General features: G+C 35.9%; 4 protein-coding genes across 7 annotated transcripts; 2 read left to right on the top strand and 2 right to left on the bottom strand.

The window, feature by feature from the left end:
• The first annotated feature begins 11 nt into the window (after positions 1-11).
• Positions 12-10,523, top strand: Su(dx) (Suppressor of deltex). Of its 4 annotated transcripts, none has more exons than XM_043414923.1 (11): positions 12-148; positions 1,859-2,001; positions 2,217-2,666; positions 4,738-5,393; positions 5,700-6,010; positions 6,101-6,343; positions 6,447-6,606; positions 6,703-6,977; positions 7,077-7,302; positions 7,765-7,861; positions 7,987-10,523. In XM_043414923.1, exons 2-11 carry the CDS (start codon positions 1,944-1,946, stop codon positions 8,157-8,159), a joined length of 2,649 nt encoding a protein of 882 aa, XP_043270858.1. In that variant the 5' UTR covers positions 12-148; positions 1,859-1,943; the 3' UTR covers positions 8,160-10,523. The 4 variants fall into 4 exon arrangements, with proteins under 4 accessions (XP_043270858.1, XP_043270859.1, XP_043270860.1 ...); XM_043414924.1 differs by lacking the exon at positions 12-148 and adding an exon at positions 416-558; XM_043414925.1 differs by lacking the exons at positions 12-148; positions 1,859-2,001; positions 2,217-2,666 and adding an exon at positions 3,694-3,756.
• On the bottom strand, positions 10,405-12,809 carry LOC122408253 (HCLS1-associated protein X-1). Its single transcript, XM_043414933.1, has 6 exons — positions 12,597-12,809; positions 12,221-12,310; positions 11,708-11,853; positions 11,513-11,645; positions 11,109-11,404; positions 10,405-10,825 (listed from the first exon to the last, which is right to left on the bottom strand). Exons 1-6 carry the CDS (start codon positions 12,665-12,667, stop codon positions 10,710-10,712), a joined length of 852 nt encoding a protein of 283 aa, XP_043270868.1. The 5' UTR covers positions 12,668-12,809; the 3' UTR covers positions 10,405-10,709.
• Positions 12,810-12,986: 177 nt separating this feature from the next.
• Positions 12,987-16,403, top strand: LOC122408250 (endoplasmic reticulum lectin 1). The gene is made up of 7 exons (XM_043414928.1): positions 12,987-13,590; positions 13,671-13,844; positions 14,239-14,757; positions 15,053-15,106; positions 15,247-15,399; positions 15,479-15,718; positions 15,992-16,403. Exons 1-7 carry the CDS (start codon positions 13,450-13,452, stop codon positions 16,247-16,249), a joined length of 1,539 nt encoding a protein of 512 aa, XP_043270863.1. The 5' UTR covers positions 12,987-13,449; the 3' UTR covers positions 16,250-16,403.
• On the bottom strand, positions 16,362-17,432 carry LOC122407987 (mitochondrial import receptor subunit TOM40 homolog 1-like). The gene has a single exon (XM_043414477.1). It carries the CDS (start codon positions 17,430-17,432, stop codon positions 16,461-16,463), a length of 972 nt encoding a protein of 323 aa, XP_043270412.1. The 3' UTR covers positions 16,362-16,460.
• Between the last annotated feature and the right edge of the window lie 743 nt (positions 17,433-18,175).

Below are 18,175 nucleotides of genomic sequence, written 5' to 3'. Positions count from 1 at the left end.
GGTATATGGCAAAATGGCAAAATGGTGGCCGACCGATAGTTAAAGTTCAATGATAACGCAAAAGAAAGGGAGTGTTTGATTGAATAAATCGTGAAAGTCGACGTGAAATGCATCGTGTTTTGTCGAAAACTCAATTGGTGCAACTTAGGTTTGTACTTGTGAATATTTGTAATAGTTTTATACGTATGAAAAATAAAAAAAATATAGTGATCAAATGTGCGCCACGGGAATAAGCAATGGTAGATTCTCAAAGCATAAACGATCAAGTGACAGGATAATATAATTACTTGTAAATACAAGTCTAAGGAAACTCGTGAATTTTTCGATCCTCGTGGACTCTTGTTTTTTTTTTCAAGTTTTCTTCAAATTATTATAACTCTTGTGCTTTGCAGTTCGAACTATTTTCCCGTTCACAATAAAAATAGTGAAACAATCTCGCGTATTTTCGTCACGCTTTTTGACGGTACACAGTGTTTGACAAACACTACGATAAAACAACGCGAATGTTCTCACGTTTGACATTTCTAGACATTAAGCTTCGAGGTGATTAACAGAAAGGTATTTAATCAACTTTTCATGGTTTATAGCAGCTAATTATAAAAGGGTATTATATTGTCGTCCACTTATCTTGCGTATTGATACGACCAGCGTACGTTGGACTTTTATTCCTTCTGTCATCACAATACACACTGATATCGCTATTTTTCGCTCCCTATTTTGTCCGATACAGTAATTTTTTGTAAAGACAATTCAGAGCTGTTTTTCAAATGTCGACAAAAATTTAAATCAAGAAAGTTGAAAAAACTTCATAGAAGTTGAGTTTATGCTATTCTGCTATTTTTAATTTTTAACATAACGAATTGTAACTCCAATCAAAATTAAACTTTTTTATTGCAATAATTTATTTTTTTTCTATTCATCATTATGTAGGAGTTGTAATAAATATTGCAAACGATTGCAACAATCTATCTTTCTCTCTCTGTTGTCTTTTGCTTAGCACTCTGTATACAAAAATGACATCTGACAAGTCGAATTAACATTCGAAATCATGTTGTATAATTCTTGAATTAAGTCAATGTTGCATATTATTTATTACTATTGCATAATTATGTTCGTGTTTGGATCATTGGAATGCAACAATATTCTTTATTTATCTATCGAGGTCAACATTTATATGCATTATTCAGCTATGAACATGGAATGTTCTTTTATTAGGTTCTGAAACCTGAACCTTGATGGGTGTTTGCAATTATTAATTTTTCTTACAATCTGTTACTCATTTATTGTCATCGGTGATTTAACCAATGAAAACAACTCCATTTTGTTTTATTTTATAATAATTTTGGGTTTCAAAATGAAGATCAATAATCTTTTGATAGAAATTGAGATTAATTTTTTTTGTCAAACACTCAAGTGTCATTATGATAAACTTCAGGAAAAACAGCTTTGATCATAAGAGCAATGAAAAAACCAATTGAACCAATCATATTCAATGTGACGTGTGTTGTTCGAAATTCAAGTTTATTTCTTTTAATGACGCTGAAGTTTCCAACGTTGGAGTCCAACAAAATGATCTAAAAAACTCTCAAATAATTCCAGTAAATCTCCAATCTTGTTCCCTGCCGAATTTCCAATTCGTCATTTTTCAAGTCACATCAATAATTCGTGAAATAAAAAAATAATGAATTATAAATCCTTTTTTCGTTCATTTCGTTGAACTCCAACGTTGCAAACTTCAGCGTCGTTTCTTTTACCACTTGAAATTGAATGCCAATAATGAAAGTGTCAAAACAAGACATATTTCATACACTGACCTTAATTGTATTTCATTGAGGTGTATATGAATTGTTTACTACAGATGTTGATATTGTTCTGGCAAAGAGCAATATTATGATCACTTCACTAGGATAGTTTGTCAATTGAACCTCTGAAGAGCCAGTACAATGTCTCATTGCGACAGCGAGGCAGGAACACCAGGGTTCCATCAGCTCAGTATTACAAGTGAGTAATTTACTCTGTTTGAATCCTTTACAAACAAATGAAATCATCTTTGCCACTTTACATTGTCGGCAAACAATGCTTGACAAAATATAAGATGAAAGAAATTTTGTTGATTAGATATTAAAAATGTTTTGACAATCGTGAATTTGATATTTGAAAAAAAACGTATAAATAAAGATTTACGTGAATAAATAAAAACTTCATGCAAATTTTAGTCGAAGCTGCAGTGCTGAGAAGCTCATCGTTTCTGAAGCCAAATCCATACATCGAATTTTCGGTAGATGACAAAAGTCCACGGAAGACAGAAGTTTCAAAATCAACCTGTCAGCCGAAATGGAACGAAGAATTTACGATCTTAGTTACACCTTATTCAAAACTTCACTTTCGCTTATTGGATCACAGCACTTTTCGCAAGGATACCCTTATAGGAGAAAAGCGTATAAGTCTGTATCAAATATTGTCGCATTACAATGGCAAACTAGAAAATCTTGAGCTCACTCTCGATCTTATGAACGAGAGTAAGCATGATTCGCAGCTCACAAAGGTCTGTGAATTGGTCACACTTTTTGATGGTCTCAAAATTGACATGACGGGAATTCCTCCGTCCACCGCTGAACATATGCGCCAGTCTCAATGCTCTGTTGCAGGAGCTACGTTACCTCTTGGTAAGTTATCGTACAATGAAGTGATTATAAGTATTCATCACAGATTTTTTTTTATAATGCAGAAGAACATTAGTTTACAAGTCTCCATCATTGCAATCTGTCGGATTCTTTTTTTACTTCAGTGGAATCTAATATTTCTTTGAACTGGTAGAATACAAAAATTATACAATGTTTCTGAAACTAAGCTACTAAATGCGGGAGGGAAACTTAGGAAATTGTAAGAATTGAAAAATCGACGAGTAAGAAAATAAATTTCATTTAACTTATTATTCGTACGATAATTCGTACAATTAAAATTGTCGGACATAAAAATGTAACGTAGTTGATAAATTTGCTGGTAATTTTTGAGCAGTTCTATTAAAAGTTCGTTCAGTGATGGCTCAAAGGAAATTTCAAAGCGCCTGAAATGCTTAGAAACTGAATACATATTTTAAATATTCATCGTGTAGCGATAAATTATACGTACCAGAGAAAGTCGTGTACGATTGATATTACTATAGAATCGCTCTATATTGTGCGCGCAAAGTTTCAAGGTCGTTGCCTGGCCACTTTCACAAATGCAGCAAGTTTAAGAATCCGTCGATCAAAAAACTAAAATGAATGATATGAAATTGTTGTTTATTTTTTAGTGCATTGTATATCTGTTCGTGGGGAAGGTCAATGGGAAAACTTGGTCTATTTTTATTTGTATCGATCGGAAGGCAAATAATTACGTATGAATTGAAGGTAGCCACGCATCAAGTGTATGGAAAAGAAAAAAAATTGAAGTGGATTTCATAGAACAATAATATTCATAGGCGATTTTTTTTTATTTTTGAAGACAATGAAATTCTGGGAAAGCCTGAAAAACCGACACGTGAAAGAAATCAAATTTTATTCGAATCATTTACATTGATTACCATACCCACACGCTTCTGTTTGTTCGCATTCAGACTGCATTTTGACGATAATGAATATATTATGCCTTCTCGCAACTTCGGTGTTTGCATTTTCTGTTGTTGTTAAAAATATACTTCAAAACCGGTATGAGAACCAGCGTGTTCACGGCCTGAGTATCACTGATCTAATTTTGTTGGTTCTTTATGGATTGGTACGAGACATTTATTGTTAAATTTGCTCACCCGTAGTATTATTTTTATTATTCATACATTTCTCTTGCATCATTTTGACGTTGATTTTTTTTCACTCCTTTTTTCTTTTAAAACTATTTTGATAGAAATTCAATCGAAGAAAAATAATGTGATAATCATATTAAAAACAGCGCAGTGGACTCGTTTATTGGAAAAATTAGCTACTTATCAGGATTGAAGGAATCAGCTATTTGCTAAAAATTCATCATTTTTTTCCATATTCAGTTTCAATTTTGAACACGCAATTTTCGTAAAGTCAATTTTCATCACTTGTAATTTTTCAAAATCACGATTTTTCAACGAATTCTTGCATCAACATGCCGTTTTAAAGCAAAAAGTGATACTATGACTTGTAAAGTAATTGTCATTTCGTTTTTCATTTTCTACGTCAATTTTTATCCTCTTCTGTTCGAGGAATGTTCTAGTGTGATCTGGAAACTGGGAAGAAACAAATGTAATTTCGTTACGTAATTTTCTCTTGTCAAATGCAGTTTGTTAGTGTGTGTGTGTGCGTGCGTGTGTGTGTGTGTGTGTGTGTAAGAGAGAGAAAGAGTGTTTGCAACCGCTCATATTCTCGCCTAATATCCTCACTGCATTATCGTTGTCAATGGTCAATATTCTGACGTCAAATACTCGAAATGTGACAGTATTGAATAACACCGGTGACAGTGTTAGAATTAAATAGTAGCCAATTTCGTCATCATCTCAAAATAGACGAATTATCAAATGTTAAAGATTGACGGAGTAAAAGTGGTCAACGCGGAAAAGTGTATATCGATTTTCTTGTTGACGGTCCAATAAACTGGACGCGACTTTATTGGTTCGAGTTCCATTTTTTAAAAACAAAAAAGCAATCGTACTCAACTGAAGTTGAACTTTATCTATTTTTCAATATCCTCCAATATTATATTGAAAATCTACAAATTTGCTTATTTTTGCAGGTGCCTCAAACAGTGATATGACAAATAATCGCAGTATTCTAAACGGTGGAATAAGAGCTCTGATGCGAGGTCAAGGTACGGAAAACACAGCTCCTTCGACGGTGCAGCCAGCAATGGTACAACGAAGTTCTTCGAACATGCTTCACGATCCTGCTTATAATAATACAGTTGTTGGTGCGCCGTACATGGACATGAACAACGCCCAAATAGTTGAAAGTGGAATGTCTTTGGTAGGGAATGATTCGACGACGATCCACAATAACGCCGACGGTAATAACACGGCGTTGGCGATTGCGCCGGCGATTCAACCCGCGGCACAATCCGGTTCCTCAGTTCCCACGGTCGAGGGTGAAAATGCAACAGCAGCCGAGGAACCTTTACCTGCAGGCTGGGACATGAGATACGACGTTTATGGACGACGATATTATGTCGATCACAATACACGCAGCACGTCGTGGGAACGACCTCAACCGTTGCCTCCCGGATGGGAGGTACGTCGTGATCCGCGAGGTAGAATATATTACGTTGATCATAACACGAGAAGTACAACATGGCAGAGACCGAATACCGAGAGGCTTCAACATTTTCAACATTGGCAGGGAGAACGGCAGTACGTCGTTCAACAAGGAAATCAACGTTTTCTTTATCCTCATCAGGTTTGTTATTAATTTATCGTGTTCCCGTTCCGTCGTTGCCATGCGACGGCTTTTTATCTCTTCATTTACATTAACTTTATTATTCAGCTGGCAATTATTTTTTCAAAAAATTAAAAGGCTTTGAGAGAATGTTGTGATGGATTTGTGTATGATAAGTTTACGAGGAAGAAAAAAAGCAACGTTTTAAAAGAAATCACCACAATTTTTTGAAATTGTTTCGGTTTCTTATACTCAAACAAATTCCGAATGAATGCCAAATTTTTCTATCACTTTTATTTTTTTATCTTCTATATTTTTTTGTTTTAGGTTCACGGAAATCAACCGGTGGTTGCCGGACCTTCGATCCAAAACGTCGACGAAGACGATGCGTTGGGACCTTTGCCTGCTGGATGGGAAAAACGAAAACAGCCTGAGGGACGAGTCTATTACGTTAACCATAAAAACCGAACGACTCAATGGGAAGATCCTCGTACTCAGGGACAAGAAACGGGCATCGACGAACCACCTTTACCGGACGGTTGGGAAATTCGTCTTACGGAAGATGGTGTTCGATACTTTGTCGATCATAATACTAGAACTACTACATTCCAAGATCCACGACCAGGAGCTCCAAAGGGGTAACCTCGAAAATAAATTCATCAATCCAAATTGTTTAATTTTCCACTCAGTGTTCATATTTTAATTTGAATTTTCATATTTTACAACAGACCAAAAGGTGTTTTCCGCGTACCTCGAGCGTACGAAAGATCATTCCGTTGGAAGCTCTCGCAATTCAGATTTTTGTGTCAAACGAACGCAATGCCGAATCATATTAAAATCAGTGTCAGTAGACAAACCTTATTCGAAGATTCTTATCACCAAATAATGAATGCGGAGGCTTTTGCTCTGCGTCGAAGATTGTATATAATCTTTAAAGGAGAAGAGGGCCTGGATTATGGTGGAGTTTCAAGGTGAGCCTGAGTTTGAACGTGAAAGAAACAATAGAACCTGCACCAAGATAATGTACGGTCGAAAAAACAATATAAATGTATTTTTTTTTTTATCTTATCACAGAGAATGGTTTTTCCTCCTGAGTCATGAAGTTTTAAACCCGATGTACTGCCTCTTTGAGTATGCAAACAAGAGCAATTACAGCCTGCAAATAAATCCGGCATCTTATGTTAATCCGGATCATTTGCAATATTTCAAATTTATCGGCAGGTTTATCGCGATGGTAGGTTATTTTTATCGTTTATTTTCTCGTATATAGAAGTAATAAATATGAGATAATTAATGACCATTTGAAACAACCACACAATTTTAATTTCAGGCTCTATATCATGGACGTTTCATATACAGTGGTTTCACCATGCCTTTTTACAAGCGTATGCTCAACAAAAAGTTGATTATGAAAGACATCGAGTCCATAGATCCTGAATTTTACAAATCACTCGTTTGGATTAAGGAAAATAACATCGACGAGTGTGGCCTAGAACTTTATTACAGCGTTGATTTTGAGATTCTAGGACAAGTAATACATCACGAATTGAAAGAAGGCGGCGATAAGATCAGAGTCGTCGAAGAAAATAAGGAAGAATATATGAGGCAAGCGAAATACAATGCATGTTGTAATTTATTATTGTTTTCCTTGATATTTACTCAATTGACAATTCGGTTCAACGAGCAAATCAATGTTTTTGACAGGTTAATGACTGAGTGGCGAATGACGAGGGGAATCGAAGAACAGACCAAAGCGTTTTTGGAAGGCTTTAATTCAGTTGTCCCTCTCGAATGGCTTAAATATTTCGATGAACGAGAACTCGAGCTCATGCTATGCGGCATGCAGGAAATCGATGTCGATGATTGGCAGAGAAATGCTATTTACAGGCATTACACGAGAAATAGCAAACAAGTTTTGTGGTTTTGGCAGGTGCGGATCGACCGATTGAATGCATGTCTACTTTACCCTAATTTTTTTATGTCTACAAGTTTATAAGTTTGAGACCCAAGATACAAGATTTTTAACACGAAAATCGTATGCATTCCGATATTTAATATTTTCCTATAGGGAAAATTTACTAAACATTAAAATCGTTTGTCAAACGTTTTCGTAAGGAAAAAGTGATGGACAAAAATTAATAACTCTTCGAGTTTTCGTGCGAACTGTGACATCTAATTCTACGATTAATCTCCATGGTGATTGTTCTAGCGTTATCAGCAGATGGAATATATGAATAATTTTTTATCTCGGCTCTTGGAAATCTAGAAGAACAAATGGCGATCATAAAATGGTTTTTGTTTTCAGAAATTTTCAGCCTTCAGTTTTACTAAACAATAATGATTGATATTGTCATTCTTTTACTAATGCATATTTCAATTGCTTTTCTCATAGTTTGTGAAAACGACTGATAGCGAAAAACGTGCAAGGTTATTGCAATTCGTGACAGGCACGTGTCGCGTCCCCGTTGGTGGATTTGCTGAATTAATGGGTAAATAATCATAGCAGGTTTCAAAAAATTCTTGAGTGTGTCGAGTAATACAAATTTTTCTATCGCAAAGATATTGTTTTCATTTGAATTTTTATTGTTTTTTTTGGTCTATTGAAAAATTGCAGGAAGCAATGGACCTCAAAGGTTCTGTATTGAAAAAGTTGGCAAGGACACGTGGCTTCCGCGATCTCACACGTGTTTCAATAGACTGGATCTGCCACCATACAAGAGCTACGACCAAATGGTAGAAAAGTTGAATTATGCGATCGAGGAAACCGAGGGATTCGGTCAAGAATAGTATCGTCGAACAAGAAGAAGATAAAGAAGACATCCCTCGAGTCACAGTTATGAAAATTGCTAAAACTATTCAGGAAAGAATAGGACGAAAAGGGAAAGTGGGTCGTGCATCTCGCAATCCGATAGCTCGGTGTGGAAATTCGAGAGAAAAAGAATCGTCGAAAGCCCCAAACAAAGTGGGCCGAAGTGAAAAACCAATGTCGATGATCTTTGGGAGATGAACGTTCGACGATGTGTATAAACTATAAAAAAAAAAAAAAATAGACTGTCATCGCTAATAATTCAGAACATAGGTGATACGTCTATCTAGCGTGGTTTTGTCGCAAGAATCGTGGAAAATATTTAGTTAATTAGCCAAATTCGGTCCCACCGGTTGTTCACGACTCCAGAGAACAAAACGAAAAATACACGAACAAACTTGAAGACTAAAAATGAAGAACATTGTCTCGAAGAGAATGTCTTCGAGATGCACTTCCGGGGTGCGCGCAAGAAAAATATATCATCGCCCAAAAATTCCCAACACTTTTGTTCCTAAATTTTCGTGATTTCGTGGTGAAGACAAAAAGAAAAAATAGCCAGTAGGTAACTCAGGCCCAACGACCAGACGATGAATTCATTTTCACCAATAAACTTTCCAATTTTTGTAGACTTTGATTCCCGCTGTGATCGAGACTTTGCCTCAAAATCCGACAAGAGTCTCGAAAGCGAATTATTCTAGGTCTCTTCTCCTGATATCTTTTTTCTCTGGTGTGGGCCTCGGTTCGTCATTAATAGGGATTTATCGTCACGATTGAAAATTTATCTTGGTATATAGACATTGTATATAACGGAGCTAGATATAACTGTCGTATTTATCGTGTCGTAGATAAGTGACAATTTTATACACTGTCTGAGAGAGAAAAAGGAAAAAAGAACGGCTTTCTTTCGTTGATAATAAAGTGACTGAATTGCAGCAAGCACCATAAAGAAACATGTAAAACAGAAAGCAGAGGAACATTTGAGAACGGTATCATTGATGAAAAAATTCTTTTAATTATAGTTTGATGTTCGGATGGTGATAAAATTGATTGCTCGTTTACGGCAAATTATTTGTATATACGTTTACTTGCGCAGGCAAAATGAATAAGAAAATTATACATAAATGAACTTGTGTATATATCACAAGAATGTATGCGAATTGTGTCGAATTTGTAAAGAATATTTTTGTCACTTCGACGTCCCCTTTTTTCCGCACAACACCGAATCGACGCAATTTCCACATGTTTTTTCACATACTTTAATAATGTCTCTGTCGATTCAAGTTGTACGAGGAAAAAGGTGTCGAAAATTACAAAATGAAGCTGTCCGTCGACGGATGAGCGAGTGAGATCTTATTTGAGTACACTAAAAAATTATTCCAGGATATCTATTTGAGGACTGTGTCTGAATTTTTGGGAGTGAAACAAAGATAATAGTATTTAAACGCAAATTAAATGAAAACGTGAAAAAGTACCTCTATGGTTTATTTTTTGATTCAATTTACTTGTTTTCGTTCGACATACTGGTTGCTTCGTCGTTCCTCATTTTGTATCATTGCAAAATCGTCATCGGAAGACTCATTTCAAACTATCGAACTAAACAAGTAGGCGTTAAAATGATTATTTAGTCCGCCTAACTGAAATATCCAAACCAAGTACTTTTTCTAAACAAAGTTAAATAGAAAAAATTGTAATGTCACCACACAAATAAGTTTCACTGAATAAAAGAATGAGATTTCAGGTTGAACCCAACCACGAATACTGATGTTAAAAATGTCACAATATTTCAATGCTGCATCGATCGAATTTGAGAAATAATCGTCAATATTGTTATTCATCGACAACTGTTTTAAACAGGAATGAATGGATTTTTTGCTTTTTATTTGGCTGAAGATACTGAAAAATATTTGTAAATACGTACAGTGAGCGACGAAAGTATTCGTTCACAGGATATGTTAAACCAAATGCCCTCTGTACGAATATACGTCCCACTGTATATACGTGGCCAAAATCGCATTGGATCCTTCCAGCACGTGATATCCTTAGCAATAGACAACTGGACGACGATGAATAATCTCAAAAAAAATCAATCGCACAGCTCTTTAAGTGCACACGAAAAACCGTTATTGCATGACCAGCTATTTCGTCATTACTTTCAAAACGAAGAAGTCTACAACACTTGAAATATTGCAGGAATACGAGAAATCGATGAAGAAAAAAAAACGAGAGTTCTTTTTAAATGGCCCAGTTGCGCATAGAATTATATTTATTAGACTGTATATATACATATGTTCCGTGTACAGTATATAACTATATACAATAAATAAAAATGAATTTACGGTTGGAAACTTGACACATAATTTATTCCATTTCACTCTTTTTATTATGGAAATATATTTTTTAAATCTTGATCGAATTCGGTAACTACAAGAATTCGTCAAAGTTCAGAAATATGACAAAACTATCGTACATTTGAGTAACAATTCAGATTTCTTTCTCCTTTTTATCAAGCTATCCCTCGTCGTTTATTTTCACTACAACTTTGGATTGAAATTGAAGTATTTGTGCCATGGGAAGGAACTTAAAGTGCCAGATTCGATTTTCGGACCCTCGACGGGCTGCCATTTTTTTTCAAAATCGGCCAATTGATCTGAAAATAATTGAGTATATCATAATCAGTGAGTATACGCCACAAATCTTCATGATCCAGGAAAATTTGAATGCTCATAAAGTGGAATAATAAAGATACTTTGCCATGGTGGCTTTTTTTTATGAATTTGATGGTAAAAAACATTTTTTTAAATGAAAATCAAAGGTTCAACATCTTAATTGATTTTACTCTGACAAAAACGACAATTTGAGTCTAGGTTAAAGGACCAAGCGATAGGAACCTAAAGTACAAGTGTCAGAACGTTCTTTTTGGTTAGTCTTACTTTCATCCAGGTTGATCAAATCTTCGGTTTTCGTTTCAACACCATTCTTGTCTCTTCGAGTTTTAATTGTGTGCGTTTTGTCCCCAAATTGTCGAGTTATAATAGTTTCCGTGTTGCCATCGCTGTCAGTGATCGTTTGTCTTTGTTCTATGGTTCCATCAGGTTGTCGGATCATTTGAGTGGACATAGATTTTCCAAAAGAACGGAAGGAAAATTGACTATGTGGCATTTGCGATTGTCTGGGTTCCACAGAGTCCGGCTCTTTCCAAACTTTAGTGAGATCCGCAGCGCTTAGTCTATTGAAAAATTTACATTAAAAATGCTTAGAAAAATGTCACATTTCAATGTCTCTTTGATCCTACTAAAGAAAATATACCAAGATGAAAACTATTTGGAAAACTTACTGGCCATCCAAGTCATGATCTAATTTTGGAGCACCTGATTCTTTGGACTGTGGATATTCATATCCTGGCTTTAGAAAACTTTCTCTCAAACTCTTTGGCTGAGGTGCCGGGAGGGCAGGCAAAGAACCATTATCTGAAAATGTTTAGGAATTAATAATTTTCCCAGGAATTATTTGTAAAAATTAATCCATCTACCTTCAAAGTTTTCAATGGCATTGCCGAATCCCTGACCAAATCCGTGAAAGAAATTCTTCAGCATATTGTCCATTTGTGATTCAAAATAACGTGTCATTTCAACAGGATCGGAAAATACACTGAAATGCATTCCTGTTCCAGGATGCCTGAAGACACCAAACAAATAGGATGAATTTTTGTCCAACAGTGACATCTTCGTACAATTATTTAATAAATTAACGAACTTGGGGTTCCACATTTTTGAGTCAAAAAATATTATAAACGCTTTTCAAAACCTAATGTGTTCAAACTCAAAAAACTTTATTCATCCAATGTATACTATGTAACTTCACATAGTTTTTAAGATGCCGCTGTCATAAGAATATAATGAGTATTTAAGTCAATAATTATTTTTAATAAATTTTTATATTTAATCAATAAAAGAGTAACGAATAAATGTTGTAATTGAGTCAATTATGCGAAAATAAATTTCGCAATTGAAAACCGGAAGAATAAAGATTTCACGAAAATTACCTGAAGTCACCTGCTTCATCGTCGTCATCGTCGTCTGTTTGCCAAATTGGATTTCGGAACCGATCTCCATATTGGCGATGATCTTCAAAACTAAAAAATTACAACTCAATAATCTGCCACCCAAAAAAATAGAAATAACTTTCAAAAAATGACGCACTTGATATTATGCCAGATTTTCATCATTAATACAAAAACACTTTGACACTTGCGTTAATTCTGTGGTACAAACCGAATTTTTGTTTGTCACTTGTAGGAATAAATAGAAATTGTAAAAGTCATTTGAAAACCGCTAAAGTTAACTAGATCATTCTCGAAAAATCGATGTTTGCACGTGTTTGTTGAGAAAAACACATAGGGGATAGAAACTTTTACTTACTCTTGATTCGGTGGTTGATGATTGTTTCGACGGCCAAATAATTTTTGAAAAAAGGTATCAAAAATTGACATTTTGCGACGGAGCTTTTTTCACAGCTGATGTGGTGTCGTATGAATAGAAGACGTCAAAACACAATTGGCGAGCGAGAAAGGGTGAACGTTATAATCCGAACGTCGAAAAAATAATGATGCAATACTCCCTAGCTGCGTGTTTTTTTTTACTGCCTAAATGTCCGTGGATTGGTAGTGTATAGGAACGGTCAATTTATATTTACGGAACAGGTTACGGAGATTGGACGACCTTCTTTATCGGTGTGAATTTGGCCTAAAGCACTATTCAGTGATAGTACTGGAAGAAATTAAAAGAGGGCTCTACCGAACGTTTTTAATAACAGCACCGTCTAATTTTTTGCTTTTCCTTTCATATTTATTGCGTTAAAAATTTTTTAAACATTGATTTCGTTTTGCCGTTTAAGGATGTAAATAATTTTCTTTCAGAATCAACGGTAAAGGAATTCCGTTAATTTTCTTGTTGATAAACAAATCGACATGACAATAAAATGCGGATACGTTTTTACATACCGCATACCGCACACCACTGAAATCGACTTACGTGTCATTTGCTCGATATCAGACAATCAGCTGCTGGGACGTAGACACCTTGCAAATACATTGATAAATACCGAATAACAAATGCTTAATTAAGAAAATTAAAATTCAATCTCAAAATACAGCTATTATTGTAACAATTATAGTATTAAAAGTATGTTTTTAACCAGATAACTGAAATAAGTCCACAAACATCGGCGTTATGTGAAAAGTTAAATCGCATAAAACAAACACTTCGTGCTAAGATGTCGCAAATAAAATTGACATCGTGGATTATACTATTAGATTTAGTTTTGTTAGCCCGGGGAAGTGATTTCACTGGACTTGATGATACCGAAGTTGTATTCAAGATCAATTGGCCAGGAAAGAGTACAGTCGAGTTTCCAGTAAGTAAACAAACAAATTTTTTTTGTGTATCGGTAGATATCAACTTATTTGAATATCGTTTTTAATTATGATTTTTTAGGAATTCCCAGTAAATGCAGAGCCTTATATTATAACAACAGCAAATAATGAAAAATATCAATGTCACATTCCTGATACAACGCAACGAGAGAGCGAGTCTACAGAAAATATTCAACGTGTTGATCCTATGGAATTACTGGAGCCGCTTTTTATGCAGAGCACCTGTTCTTTTCGAGTATAAATAAAATTCACATTTTTTTCTTCATCAACATCAATTTTGTTGTATTGTAACATTTTTATATTACAATTATTTTCAGTACAGAGTTTATAAGCATCAATTTTTCTGTGGATAATTGCTTTTTTCTAGCTTACCTTACTACAATCGTTATATTACTGCAGGGGCGTTTTTGATTCATGTTTGTATATAATTGAATAGTAATGAACTCTGAAAATTTCTTAAGCTGAGTTTAATTGTAATTGTATTTTCTTAGTCTCTGGCATTGTCATACTATTCAATCTATGGAATAAACAAATTTTTTTGAATTACAGTAAAATCATTTATTCATATAAATTTCGCAAGTTTTTAGATGATGGAAAGTAACTTTAACAGATTGACTTTGTCCATACAGTTGGAATCTTACTGGACATACGAAATATGCCACGGTCGTCACGTCCGTCAATACCACGAAGAACGAGAAGGAACACAAGTCAAAACTCATCAATATTTTCTCGGCACGTTTGACAAACAGAAGTTCAGAGTCCGAAATACTGAAAAATGGTTAAAGCAGGAACACAGTCAATCTGAACCACCGGTCAAAAAAGTTGATGGCATAAATATGCCATATGTGGAGGTTGAAATGACTGACGGAACCATGTGTGACTTGAGCAACAAACCAAGATCGATAAAACTTCTTTACATCTGTTACGAGCATGGGAAACATGAAATTTTATCGCTGGAAGAAACTTCCACTTGCGAATACGAAGCAGTTGTGCTCTCACCATTAATATGCGCTCATCCGGATTACAAAACACGAGGAATGGGTGAAAACGAAATAAATTGTTTGCCCCTCGAAGGTTCACCAAGAAAACCGCATTCACTCCTCGCTCTTGAAGTTGAAAGTCTCAAATTCAGGCACCAAAAAGTCGCGGTAATCAACAATATTCTGCACAAAAGTTTATTAGTTGTCAGAGTTATTCAACTCGATTCAAAACAATCGAAAAACTGCAGAATTCAATTTGAGGATACTAGGATTTCTGAATTTCCATGCTATTCGAATAGCTTTGAAACTCTCATAGGCAGTTTAAATTTCTAACGTTGTGTTTTCCATTTTTCACGTAACTTATAAAATATGATTCGTTTATTTTTATTTTATGTCTATCCGACTTGTTTATCCTGTTTTTTTACAATGCCACACGTGTTGTTACTAATTCTTTGTTAAACAGGACGAGAAGGCACACAAAGTCCATGCAATCTTGCATGTAGACAAGGAGGGTCAGGTTAGAGTTATTTTATTTGATTTTTTTCTGTTAAAACCTCTATTATTTTTACTTTATTTCTCACATCATATCCTGCCTCGGTTGGAGAAAGGAGTGAGAAAAGACTGATTGTTTCGTAATGATGTTTTATTGTGTTTCAGGATGGCGAAGCTCGAGTTCGTGTAGAAATACACCCGGTCGATATCCTGGAGAAGCACAACATTGACGAATCCGGAAACGCGTTGCTCGAACAGGGGCCATCGGATACGACTCCTGTTCTTAGTTTTCTCAGCGGTAAAAATTGTTTACACGGGGTAAGTGAGGCCAATTTCTAGTCACAATAGTCCCAAGAAAGTTCTTCATTTTTTAATACGATAATTTTGAAAATTCAAGGGCAATGGCTGGTGGAAATACGAATTTTGTTACGGACGCTCGGTCGTCCAATATCACATCGAACGAGACGGAAGCAAAACGATCGTCGATCTCGGAAAATTCGATAGGGACAAGCACATTCAATGGATCAAAGCCCATCCCCAAAAACGACCAAAACCATTAGCAGAGAGAAAACAACTTTCACACTTCTACAGCGATGGTAGCAGCTGCGATAAAACTGGAAAATTGAGACAAACCGAGGTACGTTACTTTTTAGTTTCATTTTCAAGCTCCCCATGATTAACCCTTGTCAAAAATATCTAGAAAATCCTTGGATTTATCTATTTCCTTCCACCGGGTCCCTATGACCCGGGCGTTTGTTTAATGGACAGAAACCTTATTTTTCAACTTCCGTAATAGAGAAATCCGCCTGCTTTTGTCGGAAAAATTTCCCCCATACTAATTCGCCTGGTATTAATGTTGGAAAATCTAAAAAAGTTCTAATCAAAAGTTTTTTTCCTCGCATACTCGCAGGTAAGATTGAAGTGCATCGAAAATCCGACAACCAGTCCATCAAGCGTGTCGCTATTTCTGCTAGAGCCGAAAATCTGCGAATATATACTGGGAGTGGAATCACCGTTGATTTGCGATATTCTCCAGCACGCAGATGAGAACGGTTTGATGCGCGAGGACGCGGGTCTGGAGTTGGAAGATTTTAAATCATCGATGGAGCCTGCATCGAAGAAAGAGGATGATTTGGACGAGAGAATAGCGAACAGCGACGAATTGTAATGCAAAAATTTCTTACAGAGTGAATATGAAATTTTTTCCATTAATCCGAAAGCTCGAACGGATAACACGATTGTAAGTTAAAATATTGAAAAGATTTAAAATAGGAGGATTGAATAACAAATGTTTCGAGTTAATAAAAAAGGTGAAAAATCGAGCAGGCGAATATTCGGGGAATTCGACGTTTACAAATCAATTTTAATGTTACAAAATTTCATCCAACATTGAGGCCGATGCCAACCCGGAATTGTCCTTTACTGTGATTCAAAGCGCCGCTTAAAAGCAGCGAAGATTTGAATATCGACGACAAGTTTTTCTCGAATACACCAGAAACTGTGCACTCGGAGTCGAGCATCCCTTTGAACGTGAAATCAGCTTTGGGTACGTGAATCTGATAAACTAGTGTCCCCTGGGACTCGTGGCTTCTCAGATTGACTTCGAGCTCTGCCCCGAGCTGGAGTTGTTCGCTGGCACGTCGATGACAACAAACGTGAAGACCAGCCTTGCCCAGAGTCGTCGAAACGGTGAACGGCCCGGTGCTGTATCGCGCAGCTCCGGAAATAATCGTTCGTTGACCTTCAATCTCATCGTCTCGCAAACACGCAATTTCGACTCCGAGAGCGAGGCCCGAAGAGACCGCTTGCAAGAAGTACAGCGCTAATGTACCGTTGACTTTCATGAAATCAGGATTTTTCAAGGACACGGACATCGTGCAATTGTCCGATCGATATTCCAGCTCGCTTGCACAAGCTCTGTACTTTTTATCGGCTATTTGAGCGTTAAATTTGACTCTGTATCGACAACCGAGCGTGTGCATAAATTGAATAGTCTGATTGCCGTTCGGCATAATCGTGCAACCGAGCGATGGATAACGCTCTTTTTTTCCAATCATCGTTGTACCCTCGTAAAAAGCTCCGAATTTGTACCCGGACGGTGTTATTGGGCTCAATACAATACTGTGAGCAATCCGGAAGTGATTGCTCAGTAATCTGTTGATCGACAATTTTCCACCCTCGAAATTATGGGGATAAAGATCCTTTACTTTCTTATGAATATCTTGAAAACTCCCTGGATTTCCTGGATCCGAACTTGCCAGATCATTGCATTGTACACACGTTCGTACGTAATTCGACGATTTCTCTGAATCGTCTGGTGACGTTCGCGTTAACGCGTGCACTATACCCATTATTGACAAAATATATTTTTTTTCCCCTCTCTTGATACTCGACTCGTGTTTCACGATTAATTTTCAATGAAAAACATATTTTTATCGCTCTCGTGCATTCTAGATAACATCGACGGAGATAATAATTTGTACGTCTGACGTTTACGTTTACGTACACGTCAAAATAGTAAATTCGAATTTAATTGATCGCTTTCGTAGACGTCAGATGTCGCGTTTTTCACTATGATCTTTTTTTTCGTACTTTACAATATACTTTCGCCTCAACTTTTTTTCACAGTAAAACGCGAGTCCTGTCATAGAAAAAGAATCGTAAAATGAGTGCATTTTAATTTAATTGCTAATTTAATTGAATTTTAAATTGCTAATTTTCGATAAATTTCTTTTATTCTCTATCCTTTTTTTACAGCAATCCAAAAATGGTGGTTAAAAACACCAAAGTATATGCGCACGATTTTAATCAATTTTTTGGATTATATTTGTAGAATTTTTAAATACGTTTTGACAACGTCGAGTTACTAAAAGTGTGTTTTCTTCCATTTCATTCGGTTTATTTTTATGGTAAAAGGAAAATGGTAAAAAAATTATTCATGAAATAGCCAATTATCGTTGTCGTACTTGTCAACCCCTCCCACAGTTCCCATCTCTCATTTGACATCGTTATCCCCCACTCTCGGTACTCCCCACCAAGGTCGTTGAGGGTCTTCCGCGCACGTTCCAGCAACTTCCAGATGCCACCACCGTCT

Source organism: Venturia canescens, chromosome 3, assembly GCF_019457755.1.
Source record: "Venturia canescens isolate UGA chromosome 3, ASM1945775v1, whole genome shotgun sequence".
NCBI lineage: Eukaryota > Metazoa > Arthropoda > Insecta > Hymenoptera > Ichneumonidae > Venturia > Venturia canescens.
Note: the sequence above shows the minus strand (reverse complement) of the source record. Positions and strands in the feature narration are given on the sequence as shown.